Source organism: Pezoporus flaviventris, unplaced genomic scaffold (genome assembly GCF_033815535.1).
Source record: "Pezoporus flaviventris isolate CSIRO_AGI_PZ_B2104156 unplaced genomic scaffold, CSIRO_AGI_Pfla_v1 ptg000154l, whole genome shotgun sequence".
In the NCBI taxonomy this organism is placed as follows: Eukaryota; Metazoa; Chordata; class Aves; order Psittaciformes; family Psittacidae; genus Pezoporus; species Pezoporus flaviventris.
Genome location: NW_026892702.1, coordinates 599,602 through 616,917, shown reverse-complemented (window position 1 = coordinate 616,917; position 17,316 = coordinate 599,602). Strand labels below are relative to the sequence as shown.

The following is a 17,316-nucleotide window of genomic DNA, read 5'->3' as shown; positions in this document are numbered from 1 at the left end:
GCATTGGCCAAGGTTTGCCATGGGGCACAGGTCCCAGCCAGCCCCTTGGCACGACCCCACAGAGCCCTCTCGGCGTGAGTGATGCTTGCTCAGAGAGAGGGCACCCCCAGGACCGCCAGCCTCTGCCCACTGGCCAGCCTGGCTGCCTGCACAAGCAGAGCCCTTGTGCCTGCCTGCACCCAGCGCCCCGGGACCCACCGCAGCCGTCCTGGGGCCGTGCAGAGCCTGGGGTGCTGCTGGCAGCCCCGCAGGGATGCACCGGTGCGGTCTGCGGTCGGAGCGAGTGCCACAGGGTCCCTGCTCCCTCGAGTCTGCGTCCTGAGCACGACACTGCGTGATCGTCGGATACAGCGGGGACCTCGCGCGGGAGCTGTAACGCACCCGCGGATGCCCCCGGGAACCCGTAAGGCAGGGCGGGGGCTGCGGCGAGTCCCGGCTGTACCCATGGCTGCGTGTGGAGCCGGGCAGGTGAAGGCTCCGCATGGGGGGGGGGGTGTGGATCTGACTGCGGCCGAGGGCCTTCGCGCTGCCCCAGGGAGGTGCCGGGGCACCGGCGCAGGGCAGAGCCTGTCGAAGGCACGGCCCGGCTCTTGGCCGCCCGGCCGGGGCTGCCCCATGGCCCTGCCCAGCCCCGCCCCTCGCACCGCCCCACGGCCGGGCCCCGCGCCCGCCGGAGAATCCCCCCCGGTTCCGCCCCGGTACCCGCGGCAGGCAAGGCCCCGCCCCGCCGGTGGGCGGGCACCCGTGGGCGGTGCCGGGCGCTGGTTGGCAGCGGCGGCGGAAGGGGCGGGTCGCGGGGCGGGGCGGGCGCGATGGCGGCGGCGCTCTCCGGGGTCCGGGATGTGGAGATCGACGGTGACGGCGTGTTCAAGTACGTGCTGGTGCGCGTGCGCGCGCCCGGCGCACCGGGGAAGGACGTCGTGCGCGGGCACGGCTGGGCCGAGTACCACGGTGAGGGGCGCGCGCACCCGCGGTACCGGGGCTGCCCCGCGGCTCCTCCTGGGGCTCGGGCGATGTGTGCCCCCCGCCCCGGCCGTGCCCGGCACCACCGGTCCCTCTCCCCGCAGCCGACATCTACGAGCGAACGGCGGCGGAGCTGGCGCGGCAGGGCCTGGAATGCGAGTGCCTGGGGGGCGGCCGGCTCGCCCACCGCCCCCAGGAGAGGAAGATCCACGTCTACGGATACTCGGTGGTAAGCGGGACCGGGGTGCGGGGGGGGGGGGGGGGGGTACGGGACAGGTCTCACACCCCCGTGGGCGCGGCCGCTTCCTCCCGATGCCGCGCGGGTTCCCGCTCGGGGATGCGCACATCGCGTCTCCATGGCAGCCGGAGCGTGTCGGTGATGCCGGTGCCTGTGTTCCCAGCTCCAGGGTGGCACCACCCGCTGTCCGGCAGCCGCGGCCGGGCTGAGCTGCCCGTGGCCTGAACCGCTGCTGCAGAGGGGTGGGAGCCCACCGGTGGTTCACGGGCTCAGCGGCGTCTGTCGCTGCTGGGGCCGCTGCCGGCGCTTCTGGTTGCCGTGAGCGCCCCCGCGGGTGGTGTTACTGGCACTACCTGGGGCCCCTCTCTCTGCCAGGGCTTCGGGCGAGCCGACCACTCCGTGACTACGGAGAAGCTGAAGGCCGAGTACCCAGACTACGACATCACCTGGGCAGATGAAGGCTACTGACTGCTGTGGCCGGGCTGCAGCAGGGGCACCAGCCTGGAGCTGGTGCAGCCAGACCCGGTGTTGGGGTGGTGGCAGCAGGTTCCCAGTGTTGTGGGCTCTCCTGGTTTTCCTTTCTGTTGAACTCGCCTGTTCTCTACTGTCACCGGACTTCCCATGTGCCGGTGGGTGCTCCCACCTCCCCAGCACGGCAGAGCTTCGGTGAAGCTGGTGGGTGCCCTGCCCCGACGTCCCCGGTGGCGACGGGGTTTGTCCCACATGTGTATGTGAGAATTAAACACACTGGGCAGCACAGCGCAGCGCCCATGGCTTGGTCTGCTCTTTTTCCTGGTCTGGGATGTAGCCCCTTCTAACAGGAGTGACTTCCCAGATTTCCAGCCACTAAGGGGGGCCTGACCCTGGAGCTGTCAGGGTCTGGGTTGGGGACAGCTGAGGGGATGTTAGGATTAGCCTTGGGAAGGGGGAGGAGGAGGTGATGGGTTCCCAGTGCCTGATGGAGGGGAGGGCAAGGTTACCACCCTTTTCCCCTGTTGGGAGAGAGCTGAGCTACCCTGGAGCGTGGTTGGGAGACCATGCTCATTCACACCCCATCAGGTGGTCACACCTTGAGGTAGAGCATCTTCCTTGACTGCAGCCCTCTGGACAGCCAGGATTAGCTCCTGTCCCTCATTGTTGCCCAGGGAGACTGCTTGTACTCCCAGCGAGAAGGGGGGGGGGACTGGGAAAAGCTGCTGGAGCCTTCAGTGCCAGGAGAGGTTGAGGGAGATGTGCTGGTCAGGCTGCCAGGTGGATCACTTGATCACCATCCCATACGAGGTTGGGACTGGAGGAACCTTAACCCCCTGGTCCCAGCCCCGTGTCACTTGTCAGATTACGATCCTTTGTGCTTCTGGCTCCTGCCTGGCTGCTCTGCCTTCTGCTGCCTCCCTGTCTTCCCCATCAGGGATGTGGGCTACTTAGGAGATGGTTCCTCTGTGCCCAAAGCCATGCAGGGTCAGCACACCTTGCTGAGGCTCAGCCCCAGTGCCCAGTGTCCTGCCCCAAACTCAAAAGGAGATCATGAGGATTAAGGGTGAGCTTCATGGGCTGGGCTGGAGTGTGGGATCGCTGCCCAGCTGGTGGCTTAGGGCTGGAGCTCAGTCTCCTGTGAAGGATGGTGCCCGCCAGCCTTGCAAGCTGTCCTGCTCTAGACAAACAGCTCTGCTGTGCCTAGGTTTGACCTCCTGCAAGGTGTTGACCATCTTCTCCATGCTGGGGTGAATGCCACACAGCAGTCATGAGTGCACTCAACACTGGTGGCTGTTAGGTGGCGGCTGAGTGCCCTGCACTGATTGCACAGAGGCAACTCTGGAGATGTCCAGTCCATCCTTTACCCCAGCAGAGCCAGCTCCTCTCTGCACCCTCCTGTCAGGTCTTTATACACAAGGGTGACATTCCCGTGCCTTCTCCAGTTTGAGCAGCTTCAGCTCTCTCAGCCTGACCTCATGGGAAGCTCAGTCCCTTTACTGTCATCACAGTCTGCTCCAGTCCAATGGGGCCCAGTCTCTGTCCTGGGGGTCCACAACATCCCCTTGTGTCTCCTCAGTGCAGGAGGGAGGGATCAGACCTGCTGGAGATGCTCCAGGAGGCCGGTGGCTGCTTGCTTAAGGTCAGCTTAGTACCCATCAGGGCTCCGGGCAGCTGGGGGAAGGGCAGGGCTCCTGCCTGCAGGCACTGCCAGCACCGAGACACGGGGCTTGGAGGGTGCAGGTACCGACCCTGCTCGCTCTGAGGGAAGGGCTGAACCCTGTGCTTTACTGCACGTGATGCAATCACCTGCAATCTGCTGTCCAAGGCCGTCGACAGGAGGGGAGAAACCTCCACACACAGCTTCAGCCGCAGGGGCCCAGCCTCAGGCACAGGGGCTGCAGAAGCAGTGGCAGGAGGCTCTGCTGGGGCTGGGGAAGAGGGCAATGGCTGGAATGATGCTGCTGAGAGCCTGGGGAAGGGGCACTGCCCTGGAAGGGTCTGCCAGGCTGCTCTGGCTGGAGCAGGCAGGCTGAGCCCCCCCTCCCTGCCATCGGCAGGGCTGGAGTGTGTTAAGGCAGCTCAGCTGGGTGCTGGGTCAGCCTGTGGAACACCATGGGATGTGTCCTGCCTGTCCCTGCCTTCCCTCCCAGCCTGTCCCAGACCTTCAGACCCTGAGTTTTGTTCTGAATTCAAAGCTTCAACATTTTTAAGGCTAACTCCCTCCAGTCCTGAGTATCCCTGCCTGCTGCAGCTCACCATTGCCTGACTGCGTCATGACTCGTTTATACCTTTCCTGCCTTGGGGTTGCTCCTTGCACTCCATTCCCCCCACCCTTTAGCACAACTGTCATCCCTGACCACCCCGTGCCTTTCACCCAGAGGTTCTCCCTCTGCTCCTTGTGCTCAGAGACTATCATGTTTTTCTTTCCTGTGGATGAACAGGACACAGCCCAGCAGCTGGCACATCATGGCCCCAGGCCCCTGGCAGAGGTGCCAGCTTCTCCCTGAGCTGGCAGCATCAGTGACTTGGTGGGAAGAAGTGGCCTTTTCCCTCTCTGAGCCAGTGTGTGCCAGCCAACCCCGTCCTGGTCAGAGCAGTACCCAGCATCTTGTCCTGGTTGGAAAAAAGGGGGGCTAAAGAACAATGGTTCAATAAGGTCTCCTAGGGCTGGATGCAGAGCTGCCCATTCACCATCTGTGATGCTGTGGTGGTGCCGGGCAGCAGGACCACGGGTGACCTGTCCCAGCCCGGCCATAAACCCTGCTGTGGGGCTGGGAAGCAGATAACAGTGGGGCTGAAGTCCAGGGGAGCAGATTCCAGCCCTGGGCTCCCAGCATGGCCTCCCCCACCAGCCCCGTGCCTCTCCCAGCTCTGTTTCACCGTCGCCGTGGCCCAGAGATGTCGGGGCAGAAGGTGCTCACCCTCCTGCTGCTGCTGGGTGAGCTCTGCTGCCGCGGGGGTGCTGCTGTGGGAGGGAAGGGGCTACGGCACTGCTGCTCTGCTTCCTTCTCCCCAGCGCGGTCTCCTATGGGGATCGCTGCTGCCCCAGCTCTGGGGGGTTGTGCTGTTGGGGGGCGCCGGGACAGATGCAGCCCAGCAAAACCCTCCTCTGGGCTCCACTGGCAGCCCGGGGGTTCTCAGGGCAGTGGCCGGGCCGGGAATCACCGGTGGCTTTGGGCATCGCAGAAAGTGCCCAGATTTCCTGTTCTTCCCGAAACAGAATATGCCGGGATACGGGGTGGGATATGCCGGGCTGGAGGGTCAGCGGCGCCCGGGGTGTGCGGGAGCAGGGCTGGCAGTGGGATACGGCAGAGCAGATGTGGAGCTGTGGGGCGCTGGTGGGTTCCTGTCCAATGGAGCCACTGGGAGCTCAGCGTTCCCCAGCACGGTCCCAGGCTGGGAGCCCCGTGTCCCCTGCAGGGCCCGTGTGCTGGCACCGCTGCTGCCTCTGTCTGCCCTGTGCAGTGCCGTTGTCTCTCCCACAGCCGGCTTCGTGCCCCCCGGCGGCTCCAGCAGTGCCCGCAGCTGCGGCAGCGCGGCCGAGGAGCTCTGCAACTTCATCTGCGACTGCGGCAACTGCTCCGACGAGAACCAGTGCGGTGGGTGCCCCCCCCAGCCCCTGCCCCGCTCCGGGAGATGGAGCGGGGGCGCTGTGGGTGCAGGACCGCGGGGTGGATGCAGGTCCATGGGGTGGATGCAGGTCCATGGGGTGGGTGCAGGTCCATGGGGTGGATTCAGGTCCATGGGGTGGGTGCAGGTCCATGGGGTGGGTGCAGGACCCAAGATGGCCCCAGCGCTGCCCTGAAGCCCCATCTGCCTGCCCCAGGGTACCTGCATGGCTCAGCGGTGCTGGGCACCTCCTTTACCTGTGACTTCGAGGACGGCGCCTGTGGCTGGCAGGATGTGAGCACCTCAGCGTACAGATGGGTGCGGAACCACGCCAGCCTGGCCGTGTGGGGCACGGGGCCTCACTCGGATCACACCCTGGGCACCGACCTGGGTAAGCGGGAGCTGCTTGGGTGCTGAGCGGGCTCCAGGCACTCACAGCACCACACCACAGGGCCATGGGTGTCCTGAAGCCAGGGGTGTCGGGACACCCATCCCTGTAGGGTGCAGGGGTTGCAGTAGACCCATGGTGGGCAGGAGCAGCGCCAGCCACGGCTCCGGTGCCATCCCATGGGGCTACAGCCGCTGCTCTGCACTCTGCCGTCCCCAGGGTGGTTCATGTTGACTGTGTCCCCCCCGGCAAAGACCACAGCCACTGCCTGGCTCAGGTCACCCGTGATGCGGGAAGCAGCCGTCACGTGCGAGATCAGGGCCTGGTACCACATCTCAGGCAACGGTGAGGGCTCCTTGGTGGACACAGCCAGGTCTCAGTGCACCAGGCACAGGGAAGCTATGATGGGGGCAGTGGGGAGGGATGGGGCTATCTGCCCCCATGGCAGGGACAGAGCCCCCAGCACCTCGAGATGGGTCCTTGCCTTCCTGCTCATCTCTATGCTCCACAGGCAGAGCTGACAGGATGTAGGGGTCCCAGATATGGTCCCCAGAGCTGGCAGGGCTGTTTGTCCCCAGGGGTACCCCAGGATGCCCATAACCACATCCTGGGCATCCCCACAGTGCTCGACCAGACAGAGCGGCCGGTGCTGCGCCTGGCCATGGCACACGGGGACGAGGTGGTGGAGCTGTGGCAGAGCCCAGGGCATGGAGGCGAGGGCTGGCACCAGCTGATTGCGTACCCAGGCCGAGTGACGGGGGAGTTCCAGGTGAGACAGGGCAGTGTCTGGCCCTGGGGGCTGGGCTGGCGGAGCCGGGTGATGCCCTGGCAGCTGAGGACACCTGGGCAGCTCAGGCTGATGCTCTGCTTGTGCCATCCCCATCCTCCCATCGGCAGCTCATCTTCTCCCTGACACAACCACCCATGTGTGGGGCAGAGCTGGCACTTGATGACATCATCTTCAGGAACTGTGGCTTGCAGGGTGAGTCCCACATCTGCTGGGATGAGACGTGAGCTGGGAATTGGTTTGGTCTTTGGTTTGGGTGCTCCTCTGTGTCTCGGGGCTACCTTGTCCAGGCCAGGGCAAGGGCTGGGCAGCAAAGTCTGTTCCTCAAGTAACCCCAGGGAGGAATATGGGGGAGCCCAAGATGTGCAGGGGTCCCTGTGGGTCCAGCCACCTGCTGACAGTGTCCCACCGCCCCAGAACTGGGGCAGCAGGTCTGTGGGGCGGAGGAGAGCCGCTGCAGCCGTGGCTCCTGCGTGGCACAGCACCGCTTCTGCGATGGCACTGATGACTGCGGGGATGGCTCGGATGAGGATCCAACGCAATGCAGTGAGCATGGCTGGCCCCAGAGAGGGGTCCTGCCCACCGCCCCCCCCAGCCACACAGATGGGCTGTGGGTCTGCGCTGATGGGGCAAAGCTGGGCGGTGGGGCTGTCAGGGTCACCCCAGCTCTGCCCTGTGGCTGTGCAGGGCACCCCAAGAGCTTTCTGGAAGGGTGGCATAAGCCCGGCCCATTGCAGGGACCCCCCTGTTGTGGGGAAGGCTGGGACCCTACCCCTGGGTCACTGCTCCCTCTCCCTGCCCACAGCATCCTTTGAGCTCTGCTCCTTCGAGCAGAACCTCTGCAGTTGGGAGGCAGAGGCCGGGCAGTCGGTGTGGGAGAGGAACATGAGCCTGAACCTGGGCACTGCGCATGGCTTCCCCAGCCGGGACCACAGCAGTAACAGCAGGGCAGGTACCTGTGCACCAGCACCCCAGGGGAGCCCCACCTCGGATCCATGGGGCATCACTGGCACATTCCTGGGCCCAGCTTAAGGCTGTGCCAGGAAAAGAGCATCTTGCATGCCCATGGTGCCACCAGCCCCTTCCCGGCATCTCCTGCAGGGTTTTTCCTCCACGTCGGCAGCGCTGGTGGCACAGCACGGCTCAGCAGTGCCACTCTCCAGGCCACCAACTCCTGCTCTGTGAGTCACCCCTGGAACTCCACACTGCAGCACATGGGGCTGGGCTGCGGTTGACCCTTTCCTTGTGATGGATGGAGAGATTTGGGGGTTGTTTGGAGGGACAGCAGGATTTGGGGGTGGTTTGGTGGCATCTCTGGTGCCTTTTGCCAGCTCCGAGCTCCTCCAGCCCCACCTTTGAGAGTATCCCCTGGCTGCGCTGCAGGTGCAGTAGGCTGCTCCTACCCTGGGGTGCTGGGGTTTGCTCATCCCCTCCCTATCCCCAGCTCGTGCTATACTGTCACCTCCATGGCTCAGCCACCGGCAGCCTCAGCATCTCCTACGTGACCAACTTCACCAAGCACCTGGTGAGGGAGAGGACAGGGGACCTGGGCAGCCTCTGGGTCCGGGAGAGAGTGGATTTCAACGTGATGGGCAGCTTCAAGGTGGGCAGGTGCCTGTTCAGTGGGGTGCACAGACACCCCCAGTACACACCTATAGGACCAGGGTTGAACTGGGAACTGGGCACCAGAGCTGAGCCTCGGTTTGCCACCCTTGTGTCCTTGTGCTCACATGTCCAAACCCCCTACCAGCCCCCCCAGCCCAGGGACCACCCCACTGGAGGGGGCGTCTGCATCCTTCCCATGTTACCCCATGCCTTCATGCTTCCTGTCTGCTGTCCCCTATGGCTACACACACAACCCAACCCTCTCCCAGATGGCCCTAGAGGGCACCCCGATGGCACCCTAACAGTACCCCTGGGCAAACACAGGCCATGGTGATGTGCGTGGGCAGCACCATGTTCCCAGGCCCACCGCAGCCCTGCCAGCCCTTTCAGCCTCAGCATCACCCTACTGAGCCCATTCTTGGAGGAAGCACAGTTGGCCAGTCACATGAGTGGGGTCCCCCCTGTCCCACAGCTCCCCTCTGTCACCCTGTACTCAGTGCCATCTCCAAGCCCCTCCATGCAGTGTCAGTCCCTATGGTGACGGTGGTGGCGTGGTACTTCTCTGCAGGTGCTGATCGAGGGGGTGGCTGGCAGCTCAGGGACCGTGGCTATTGATGACCTGATCCTGTCCCCGGGCTGTGTGCAGGAGCCAGGTGAGCCTGAGGGTCTCCCGTCCCGCTCTGGCACAGGCCATGTCCCTGAGTGCCTTGTGCCCACGGCACCATCCCTACGGGACAGACGGCAGGGTCTGCGGTGGCAATCGCTTGTCACAGGTCCCACAGCTTGGTGCCCTTGTCCTGCGGCTCTGACGCCCCCTCTCCCGTGCCAAGTCCTCCTGCCCGCCCCGTCTCCAGCAGGGCAGGGGTGGGGAATGGGGAGCCCGGCGGGGCGGCGCTGCCGCTGCTCTCACCGCTGCTCCCATCCCGGGGGGTTTCTCCACCAGAGCAGCCCTCGACCGCGCTGCCGAGCCTGGGGGGAGCCGGTCCGTGCGGGGCCGCGGAGCTGGCGTGTGGCAGTGGCGAGTGCATCGCGGCGGAGCTGGGCTGCGACTTCGCGGCGACCTGCGCCGACGGCTCGGACGAGGCGCGCTGCGGTGAGCGGCGGCCCCGGGGCACTGCGCGATGCGGGCGCTGTGCGGGGCTGAGCCTGGGCTCTTGCAGGGGCAACCACCTTCGAGGCGGGGCCCGGGGGCTGGCACGACGTCAGCGTGGGGCGGCTGCGCTGGGGGCTGCAGAGCGTCACCGAGCCCCAGCCCGCCGGCACCGCGCTCGCAGGTGAGGCTGCTCCTCCACTGAGATGGAGCTCTGGACCCCAGGGTGCAGGGCCCCCCCGCTCCCACCCTGCACGGGTGGAGGTGATGGTGGGCAGGGTGCGTGGTGGGTGCTGCCGGCGGTGTCCCAGCCTCTCAGGGTGTTTCCATCCCCAGGGGCTTTCCTGGCCGTCCAGACAGGAGAAGGACAAATGGTGGCTGCTGCCAAGGCCCGCACGCCTCTGCTGGGCCCCTCTGGCCCTGCCTGTGCCATAGAGATGAGCTACCACATCCACAGCAGCCCACAAGGTAACCCCCTGCCTGCCCTGGGGGGCCCGGCCTGCACCGTTCCTGCTCCCTGCCCTCACGGCACCAGGCAGATCCCCCTGCCCCTTCCTGACTTGGCTGCTGCTCAGCCCTGCTCTGCCCCATCACACAGCCCTGGAGCCATGGTGTCCCAGTCCCCCATGTCGGTGGGCTGCAGGCTGCTGGGGCTATGGGGGGCTCTGGTGGGGGTGCGGCTGGTGCCCACAGACTCAGCGTTACCTCTCATGCCAGGCTTCCTCGCTGTCAGCGTCGCGGATCACACCACTGGCACCTCCCATGTGGCCTGGCACACTGAGGGACAGGGCGGCACAGCCGAGGGACACATCCATGTCCTGCTGGGAGAGAGGAGCCGACCCTTCCAGGTGCTCCCGGAGCTCAGGGACCAGCGCGGTCGGCTGCAGCAGGGCAGTGCCAGGCACCCGGGGCTCATTGCCGCTGTCACACTGCCCCCAGGTTGAGCTGCTGGCACTGGTGGATCTGCAGGACTCGGCAAGCGCTGCCGTGGATAACGTGACATTCGTGCAGTGCCACCCTGACATGGTGCCACCAGCGGCCACGGGTATGGCCATGGGCAAGTTGGCAGGGAGGGCAGCTGAAGGCAGGAGGGGACACCCAGCCCATGGGGGCTGCCTGGTACTGTAACCCTGCCCTCAACCTAGGGACAGCATCACTGTGCAGAAGCTCTGGGGTAGGGCTGAACACATCCTGTTCCTAGACACCTGCATGGGGTGAATCTGGGGAGGGGGCAGGCAGGCAGAAGGAAGGGGACACTGGGAGGACCTGTTTGCTTTTGGGGTGCCCTGTCCCTGCTCCCTCATCTCTCTCTGGCTAGAGCTGTCCTGCAACTTTGAGAAGGACATGTGTGGCTGGTACCAGGATCAGTCCAGTGACTTCAAGTGGGTCCGTGGCACAGGGCAGGGACAGGGCTCCGATCATACCACAGGCTCAGGTAAGGGCTGGCTCCTTTCCCAGGGGCCCCAGGCAGCCCAGGGCACCCACAGCCTCCTGTCCCCAGTGCTGGGATGTGCCCGTGGGGTGAGACCAACCAGGGGCAGCCTGAGGACACCCGAATCCAGGTTGAGGGCACAGGTGATGCTGGTGCAGCTCTGAGCACCCGTGTCCATGTCCACTCCACCCTGGCTGTCCCGGACACTCAGGCTACTTCCTGGTCGCGGACCCCTCTGCGCTGTGGAGCCGTGGGCAGCGGGCGCAGCTCATCACCTACCTGCAGGAGCCCGCTGCCACCACGCGCTGCCTGTCCTTCTGGTACCGCCTGGCTGGCGCGCAGATCGGTATGCAGCCTCCTCCCCGGGGACAGCCGGGTCCCTGCAGGCTCAGGATGGCGGCTCCATTCTCTCCTTGTCACAGGCACCCTGAACCTCAAGCTGCGGCTGGAGGGAGCAGAGGAGACAGTGCTCTGGACCCAGCTGGGCACCCAGGGCAGTGTCTGGCACCAGGGACGGGCCACACTGCCTGCTACGGGCCAGCATCGGTACTGGGTGAGCACTGGGCACCCCCATGCAGCTGGGTTCTGGTAGGGTGCAGTCCATCTGATGGGGCTGTGTTGGGGCCAGTCCATCTGACGGGGCTGTGTTGGGGTCAGTCCATCTGACGGGGCTGTGTTGGGGTCAGTCCATCTGACGGGGCTGTGTTGGGGTCAGTCCACCTGATGGGGCTGTGTTGGGGTCAGTCCATCTGATGGGGCTGTGTTGGGTCAGTCCATCTGATGGGGCTGTGTTGGGTCAGTCCACCTGATGGGGCTGTGTTGGGGTCAGTCCATCTGACGGGGCTGTGTTGGGGTCAGTCCATCTGATGGGGCTGTGTTGGGGTCAGTCCATCTGATGAGGCTGTCTTGATGCAGGTGGCATTTGAGGCCCTGCGGGATGGGTTCCTTGGGGACATGGCGCTGGATGACCTGACCCTGACGGAGGGAGCCTGCGGGGCCGAGCTCTCCTGCTCCTTCGAGGCAGATGCCTGTGGGCTGGTGGGCAGCGGGCAGCAGGGGTGGCTGCGGCAGAGCAACAGCACCGGCATCACTGCCGGGCCCCCGGCCGACCACACCACAGGCACTGCAGCAGGTACTGGCACCACGACTTCCTGGGGAGCCCTGCTGCCTGCCCTGAGCACCCTGCCTGCCCTGAGCGCCCTGCCTGCCCTGAGCACCCTGCCTGCCCTGAGCACCCTGCCTGCCCTGAGCGCCCTGCCTGCCCTCCCTGCCTGCCCTGAGCACCCTTGCCTGCTCTGAGCACCCTGCCAGCCCTAAGCACCCTGCCAGCCCTGAGTGCCCTGCCTGCCCTGAGCACCCTGCCTGCCCTTAGCGCCCTGCCTGCCCTCCCTTGCCTGCTCTGAGCGCACTGCCTGCCCTTGTCTCTGCCTGCCCTGTGCCTTTCCTACCCTGCTTATCTGCCTCGTGTCCTTCCTGCCCCGGATGTGCAGAGGGAATTAGTGGGCTCCTCAGTACAAGACAGAGAAGAAGCTATTGCAGAGGGTCCAGCAGAGACCAACAAGGATGATCAGGGGTTTGGAGCATCTCTCTGATGAGAAGACTGTGGGAGCTGGGCCTCCTTAGTCTGGAGAAGAGCAGACTGAGAGGGGATCCCATCAATGCAGATCAGTATTTCAAAGATGGGTGCCAGCAGGATGGTGCCACTCTTTCCGGTGGTGCCCAGTGACAGGATGAGGAGCGATGACCATAAACTAACACACAACATGTGTCACCTCAACATGAGGAAGAACTCTCCTTTGAGGGTGGCAGAGCCCTGGCACAGGCTGGCCAGGGGGGTTGTGGAGTCTCCCTCTCTGGAGACATCCCAAACCCACCATGGACACGTTCCTGTGTGACCTGCCCTGGGTGGCCCTGCCCTGGCAGGGGGTTGCACTGGCTGATCTGCATAGGGACCCTAATGATGCTGGGATTCTGGATGGGGCTCCCCAGGCCAGGGGAGATCCCCATCCCCAGTGGTCCCTGGGGCCAGTTGGAGGGTCACAGCTGGGGGGCTTCTCTCCCACAGGCCATTACCTGGTGGTGAGCACGGGCAGGGACTCCCTGCCCACAGGGCACACAGCTGCCCTCACCTCCCAGCCCTATCAGCCCTCGGCGCCTGCCCAGTGCCTGGCCTTCTGGTACCAGCTGAGCACCAGCACTCCAGGTGAGCACCAGGACCCTGGGGGCACCTCAGGATGGGGGGGTCCCACACAGATCCTGCCTCATGGTGGGTGCCCTGGTGCAGGCTCCCTCAGGGTGTTTGTGGAGCAGAGCGGGGTGCGGAGGAGGGTGCTGGCGGTGAGCAGTGCAGAAGGGGATACCTGGCACCGCGGCCATGCCACTGTGGAGGCAGATGGGGACTGGCAGGTGAGATGGGGCAGGGCACTGGGCACCTGCGGCAGGGAGGGGGACAGGGGACACGTGGCAGCCCTCTGCCCCCCTGCACCCCTGCCCACCTGCAGGTGATGTTCGAGGCGGTGGGAGCTGGGGGTGACCATGGGTACATTGCTCTGGATGACCTGCACGTGTCGGACGGAGCCTGCCCAGAGCCAGGTGAGAGGGGCATGGGGCACCCATGGGGGCACGCAGCCATGGGGATGGGTCTTGGGTTTCCCCCCCTGGCTGCTGTCTCCCTCCATGCAGTGGGTGCATCACAGTCCCCCCTTCCCTCCCAGCATCCTGTGACTTCGAGCAGGACATGTGTGGCTGGAGCAGCCCCGCGAACCCCCACCTGCACAGCTTTGCCTGGGGCTGGAAGAGTGGGGTCCCCCTCACCAAGTACCCTGGCCCCGAGCAGGATCACACCCTGGGCACAAGGAATGGTAGGAGACACGCTTCCTCCGGGGGCACGCTGCTATGGCTGGAGTGAGGAAGAGGAGCTGGGGATGGATGGGGTCACCCCTGAATGTCCCCCCAGTATGTCAAGGGGGTCTGGCTCCAGAGCATCCATGTCCCTCTTTGCTCCCTTCAGTACCAAGCACAGCATGGAGTGGGGCTGGGGGGTGCAAACCTCTGGGCATTGTCCTGAGCACTTTGAGGGGGACACGTGGTGGGGCTGTAGCACTGGGGGACGCCCTGCGCTCTGTCCCTGCCATCCAGGTCACTACGTGCACTTCGACACCAGTGTGCTGGGCCCGGGGGGCACCACTGCCCTGCTGGAGAGCCAGTATCTGTCTGCTGCTGCCGACTCCTGCCTGCGGTTCTGGTACCACATGGACATCCCAGAGCACCTCTGTAAGCACAGGCAGGAGCCGCTGCCTCTGGGGAGGATGTCCTGAGCCCAGATGAGAGCAGGGGGCTTGGCCAGGGACTGCAAACACTGTCCCATCCATGGGACCAGTCTGAGAACACTGGGGCTGTTCAGCCTGGAGAGGAGAAGCTGCGTGGAGACCTCAGAGCAGCTTCCTCAGAGCAGTATCTGAAGAGGGCTACAAGGATGCTGAAGAGGGACTCTTCATCAGGGACTGTAGTGATAGGACAAGGGCTGATGGGTTCAAACTGAAATAGGGGAGACGGAGATGAGCTCTTAGGCAGAAGCTCTTCCCTGTGAGGGTGCTGAGGCGCTGGCACAGGGTGCCCAGAGAAGCTGTGGCTGCCCCATCCCTGGCAGTGTTCAAGGCCAGGCTGGACACAGGGGCTTGGAGCAAGCTGCTCTAGTGGAAGGTGTCCCTGCCCATGGCAGGGGGTTGGAACTGGAGGAGCTTTAAGGTCCCTTCAACCCAAACCATTCCATGATTTGATGACCATGGACACTCTGGTTCAGCTCTGGTCGACCTGTGGGGATGCCCATTCCCACCGGGTACTGCCAACCCAGTGGAAGATGCCACAGTGTGGGAAGCCCAGCGGCTCTCGGAGGCTGTGGATTGATGCAGGGACCCCTGTTCCCTTCGCTGCAGCCTGCGGGGAGCTGCGGGTGGTGCTGCAGAGCGCGGCGGGGCAGCGCACGCTGTGGAGTGCAGCAGGGCACCGGGGCCGGGGCTGGCAGAGCAGTGCGGTGCCGGTGCGGAGCCCCAGCGCCTTCCAGGTGAGGGGGGACGCCCGGGATGCAGGGTGCCGTGTGCGGTGCAGGGTGCCATATGGAGTGCAGGGTGCCATATGGGGTGCAGGGTGGTGTGTGCGGTGCAGGGTGCCATATGGGGTGCAGGGTGCTGTGTGCGGTGCAGGGTGCCATATGGGGTGCAGGGCGCTGTGTGCGGCGCAGGGTGCCATATGGGGTGCAGGGTGGTGTGTGTGGTGCAGGGTATCATATGGGGTGCAGGGTGCTGTGTGCGGTGCAGGGTGCTGTGTGCGGTGCAGGGTGCCATATGGGGTGCAGGGCGCTGTGTGTGGTGCAGGGTGCCATATGGGGTGCAGGGTGGTGTGTGCGGTGCAGGGTGCCATATGGGGTGCAGGGCGCTGTGTGCGGTGCAGGGTGCTGTGTGCGGTGCAGGGTGCCATATGGGGTGCAGGGTGCTGTGTGCGGTGCAGGGTAGCAGAGGGGGTGCAGGGTGTCGTATGTGGTGCAGGGTGCTGCGGGGGGTGCCGTATAGGGTGTATGTGCCCCCTCCCCATGCAGCAGCCCCCCCAGGCTCCACCTTCTCCCGCAGATCATCTTTGAGGTGACCACACGGAGGTGGCCGATGGAGGGGACGGTGGCACTGGATGACATCGCTTACAGCGCCGGGGCAAGCTGCCATTCCAGCCCGGAGCTGCCAGGGCAAGGTGTGGGGATGACTGTGGCTGTGAAGGTGCACCCGGCGCTGCTCGGGGCGCTGCGCTCTGGCTGGGGCAGGAGCCAGCTCTCCCGGCAGCATCTCCTCCCCTTGCAGAGCGCTCCCCCGGCAGCTTTGTGGCAGAGGCGGTGGTCGGTGTCCTCTTGGCCATCATCATCGTGGCGCTGGCGGCTGCCGGGGGCTGGTGCTGGGTGAAGCGGCGCGGGCTGCCGAGCGCGCCGCCGGCGGAGGGCAGCTCCCCCCAGGGCTTCGACAACATCACCTTCCGAGACGTGAGCGCTGGGGGGGATTTCCCGCTTGTCCCAACCTCGCCAAAAGCTCCCCTGGTGCCGCTCCCCCTCCCCGAGCCTGCGCTCAGCCCGCACGGCGGGGGTGCAAAGGGCTCTGCCTTGTCTGCTCGCGGCAGAGGAGAGACCGGAGCTCCGGGGCTGAGCCAGAAGCGGTGCTGCCGCCGCCAGGCAGCTGCTGCAGGAAGAGCTGAGGCTGCGCTTCGTGCCCGGGCCCTGCAGGGAGCAGGTCCTACAGGCATGGCTCATCCTCTTCAAGCCAGCAGCTCAGACCCTGAGAGCAGCTTGAGCTGCAGTTTGATTTGGTGCTATGTAGTCCACAGCAGAGCCACCAGCCCCAGGACGGACCCCACAACAAGCTTGGAGACCCCCTGGGGTGGGGTGGGGGGGTTGGTTCCTCTGCTGGGGCCACGGGGGCTGGCAAGCAGGTTCTCTTGCAGCCTGGAGGAAGTCCTTGCATTTCTAATGAGCTGGTTGTAAACTGATTCCCTTCTCCTTTCTCGACAGGACAAGGTCATTATAGCTCCCATGCCAAAAGAAGGGGATGACAATTGAAATCATGAGCCAGCAGCAGTCGTTGCCTACTGCAGAGCATCCTTCCCACAGCACCTCACACTCCAGCAGCCGCCTCCAGCTTTCAGCATCCTGCAGCAGGTGCTGGCTGTGGGTGCCCACCCCGGGGTGCCAGCCCCATGCAGGGACCTGCCGCTGCCTCCACACCTCCAAAACATTGTCTTTTGTAACAGGAACTTTCTGTGCCAAGACGTGGTGATGTGCCCATGCTTTGGTGGGTGCTGCCACCAGGAGCTCCTTGCAGGGGCCACCCTTAGATGAGCCATAGAAGGACAAAGTGCACAGCCCCAGCCAGGCCAGGGCTGTGCAGATCGGGGGGGCTGCCTGGGGAACAAGTCCCTTCCCACACCCAAGAGCTCCCAGGGCAGCGAGCTACTTCTGCTGGTGTTGGAAGTTTAGGGAGGGTGGCCAAGGGGGGCAGGGAGCAACACCAGGGCACCACACAGCATACCCGAGGGCAGCCCTGACCCTCCTTGTGGGTGCTCACCTCTCACCCAGGCTCCTGCATGCAGGACTCCTTTCTTCCTGCCCCAGCTTTCAGAACTGTATTTAATCCTGCACAAGCTCTGAGCAGCTCACAGCCAGACCTGCCACTGACATACAACAGCTCCCAGACTGGTTCAGCCCATTGGGGATCCTGCTCACCTCAGTCCCAGAGCTTGTCCAGAGGGGATTGGGGCATGCTGCTTCCCCAGTCTGTGACCAAAGCCTGTTCATCCCCTCACCCTTCAGCTCTGTCCCACTTAGGTTTTGCCACAGCACATCAAGCAGCATTCCTACCATCACTGTCCTGCCCCAGCAGTGCCCTACAGGAAGAAGCTCCCAACAAGCTGGGCTGCTGGGAGCTGGGGAAGGGAGGGGAGAGGTAGGGAGGGTTCAGACCTCCTACAGTGCCCAACTGAGCATCTCCACATCTGCCACACGCTGCAGAACTCGACTCCACTCACCTCTGCACCAGATCAAACCACAGAATTGATTTCATCCGTGGGCTGTGAGCCAGAGCTGCAGTCCTCCCCAGCAGGGAGGGGAAGCTGTGACAGCTCCACCTGCTCCCCACACTCTCCAGGTATTCCCATTAATTACACTTCCAGGAAGAAGAGGGTGCTGCAGCTCCAGTCA

General features: G+C 64.7%; 2 protein-coding genes across 2 annotated transcripts; both read left to right on the top strand.

Moving 5' to 3' along the window:
- Positions 1–782: 782 nt before the first annotated feature.
- PHPT1 (phosphohistidine phosphatase 1) lies at positions 783–1,960 on the top strand. The gene is made up of 3 exons (XM_061479579.1): positions 783–951; positions 1,068–1,192; positions 1,577–1,960. The coding sequence occupies exons 1-3, from the start codon at positions 813–815 to the stop codon at positions 1,667–1,669; spliced, it is 357 nt and encodes a 118-aa protein (XP_061335563.1). The 5' UTR covers positions 783–812; the 3' UTR covers positions 1,670–1,960.
- Positions 1,961–4,440: 2,480 nt separating this feature from the next.
- On the top strand, positions 4,441–16,388 carry MAMDC4 (MAM domain containing 4). Its single transcript, XM_061479590.1, has 29 exons — positions 4,441–4,613; positions 5,161–5,274; positions 5,502–5,675; positions 5,892–6,017; positions 6,296–6,441; positions 6,570–6,654; positions 6,877–7,005; positions 7,265–7,411; positions 7,561–7,640; positions 7,904–8,062; positions 8,633–8,717; positions 9,008–9,157; positions 9,225–9,338; positions 9,491–9,622; positions 9,872–10,002; positions 10,094–10,199; positions 10,473–10,589; positions 10,798–10,932; positions 11,009–11,139; positions 11,502–11,718; positions 12,652–12,789; positions 12,871–12,992; positions 13,088–13,178; positions 13,301–13,447; positions 13,725–13,859; positions 14,522–14,649; positions 15,212–15,326; positions 15,434–15,609; positions 16,132–16,388. The coding sequence occupies exons 1-29, from the start codon at positions 4,511–4,513 to the stop codon at positions 16,177–16,179; spliced, it is 3,681 nt and encodes a 1,226-aa protein (XP_061335574.1). The 5' UTR covers positions 4,441–4,510; the 3' UTR covers positions 16,180–16,388.
- Positions 16,389–17,316: the final 928 nt, after the last annotated feature.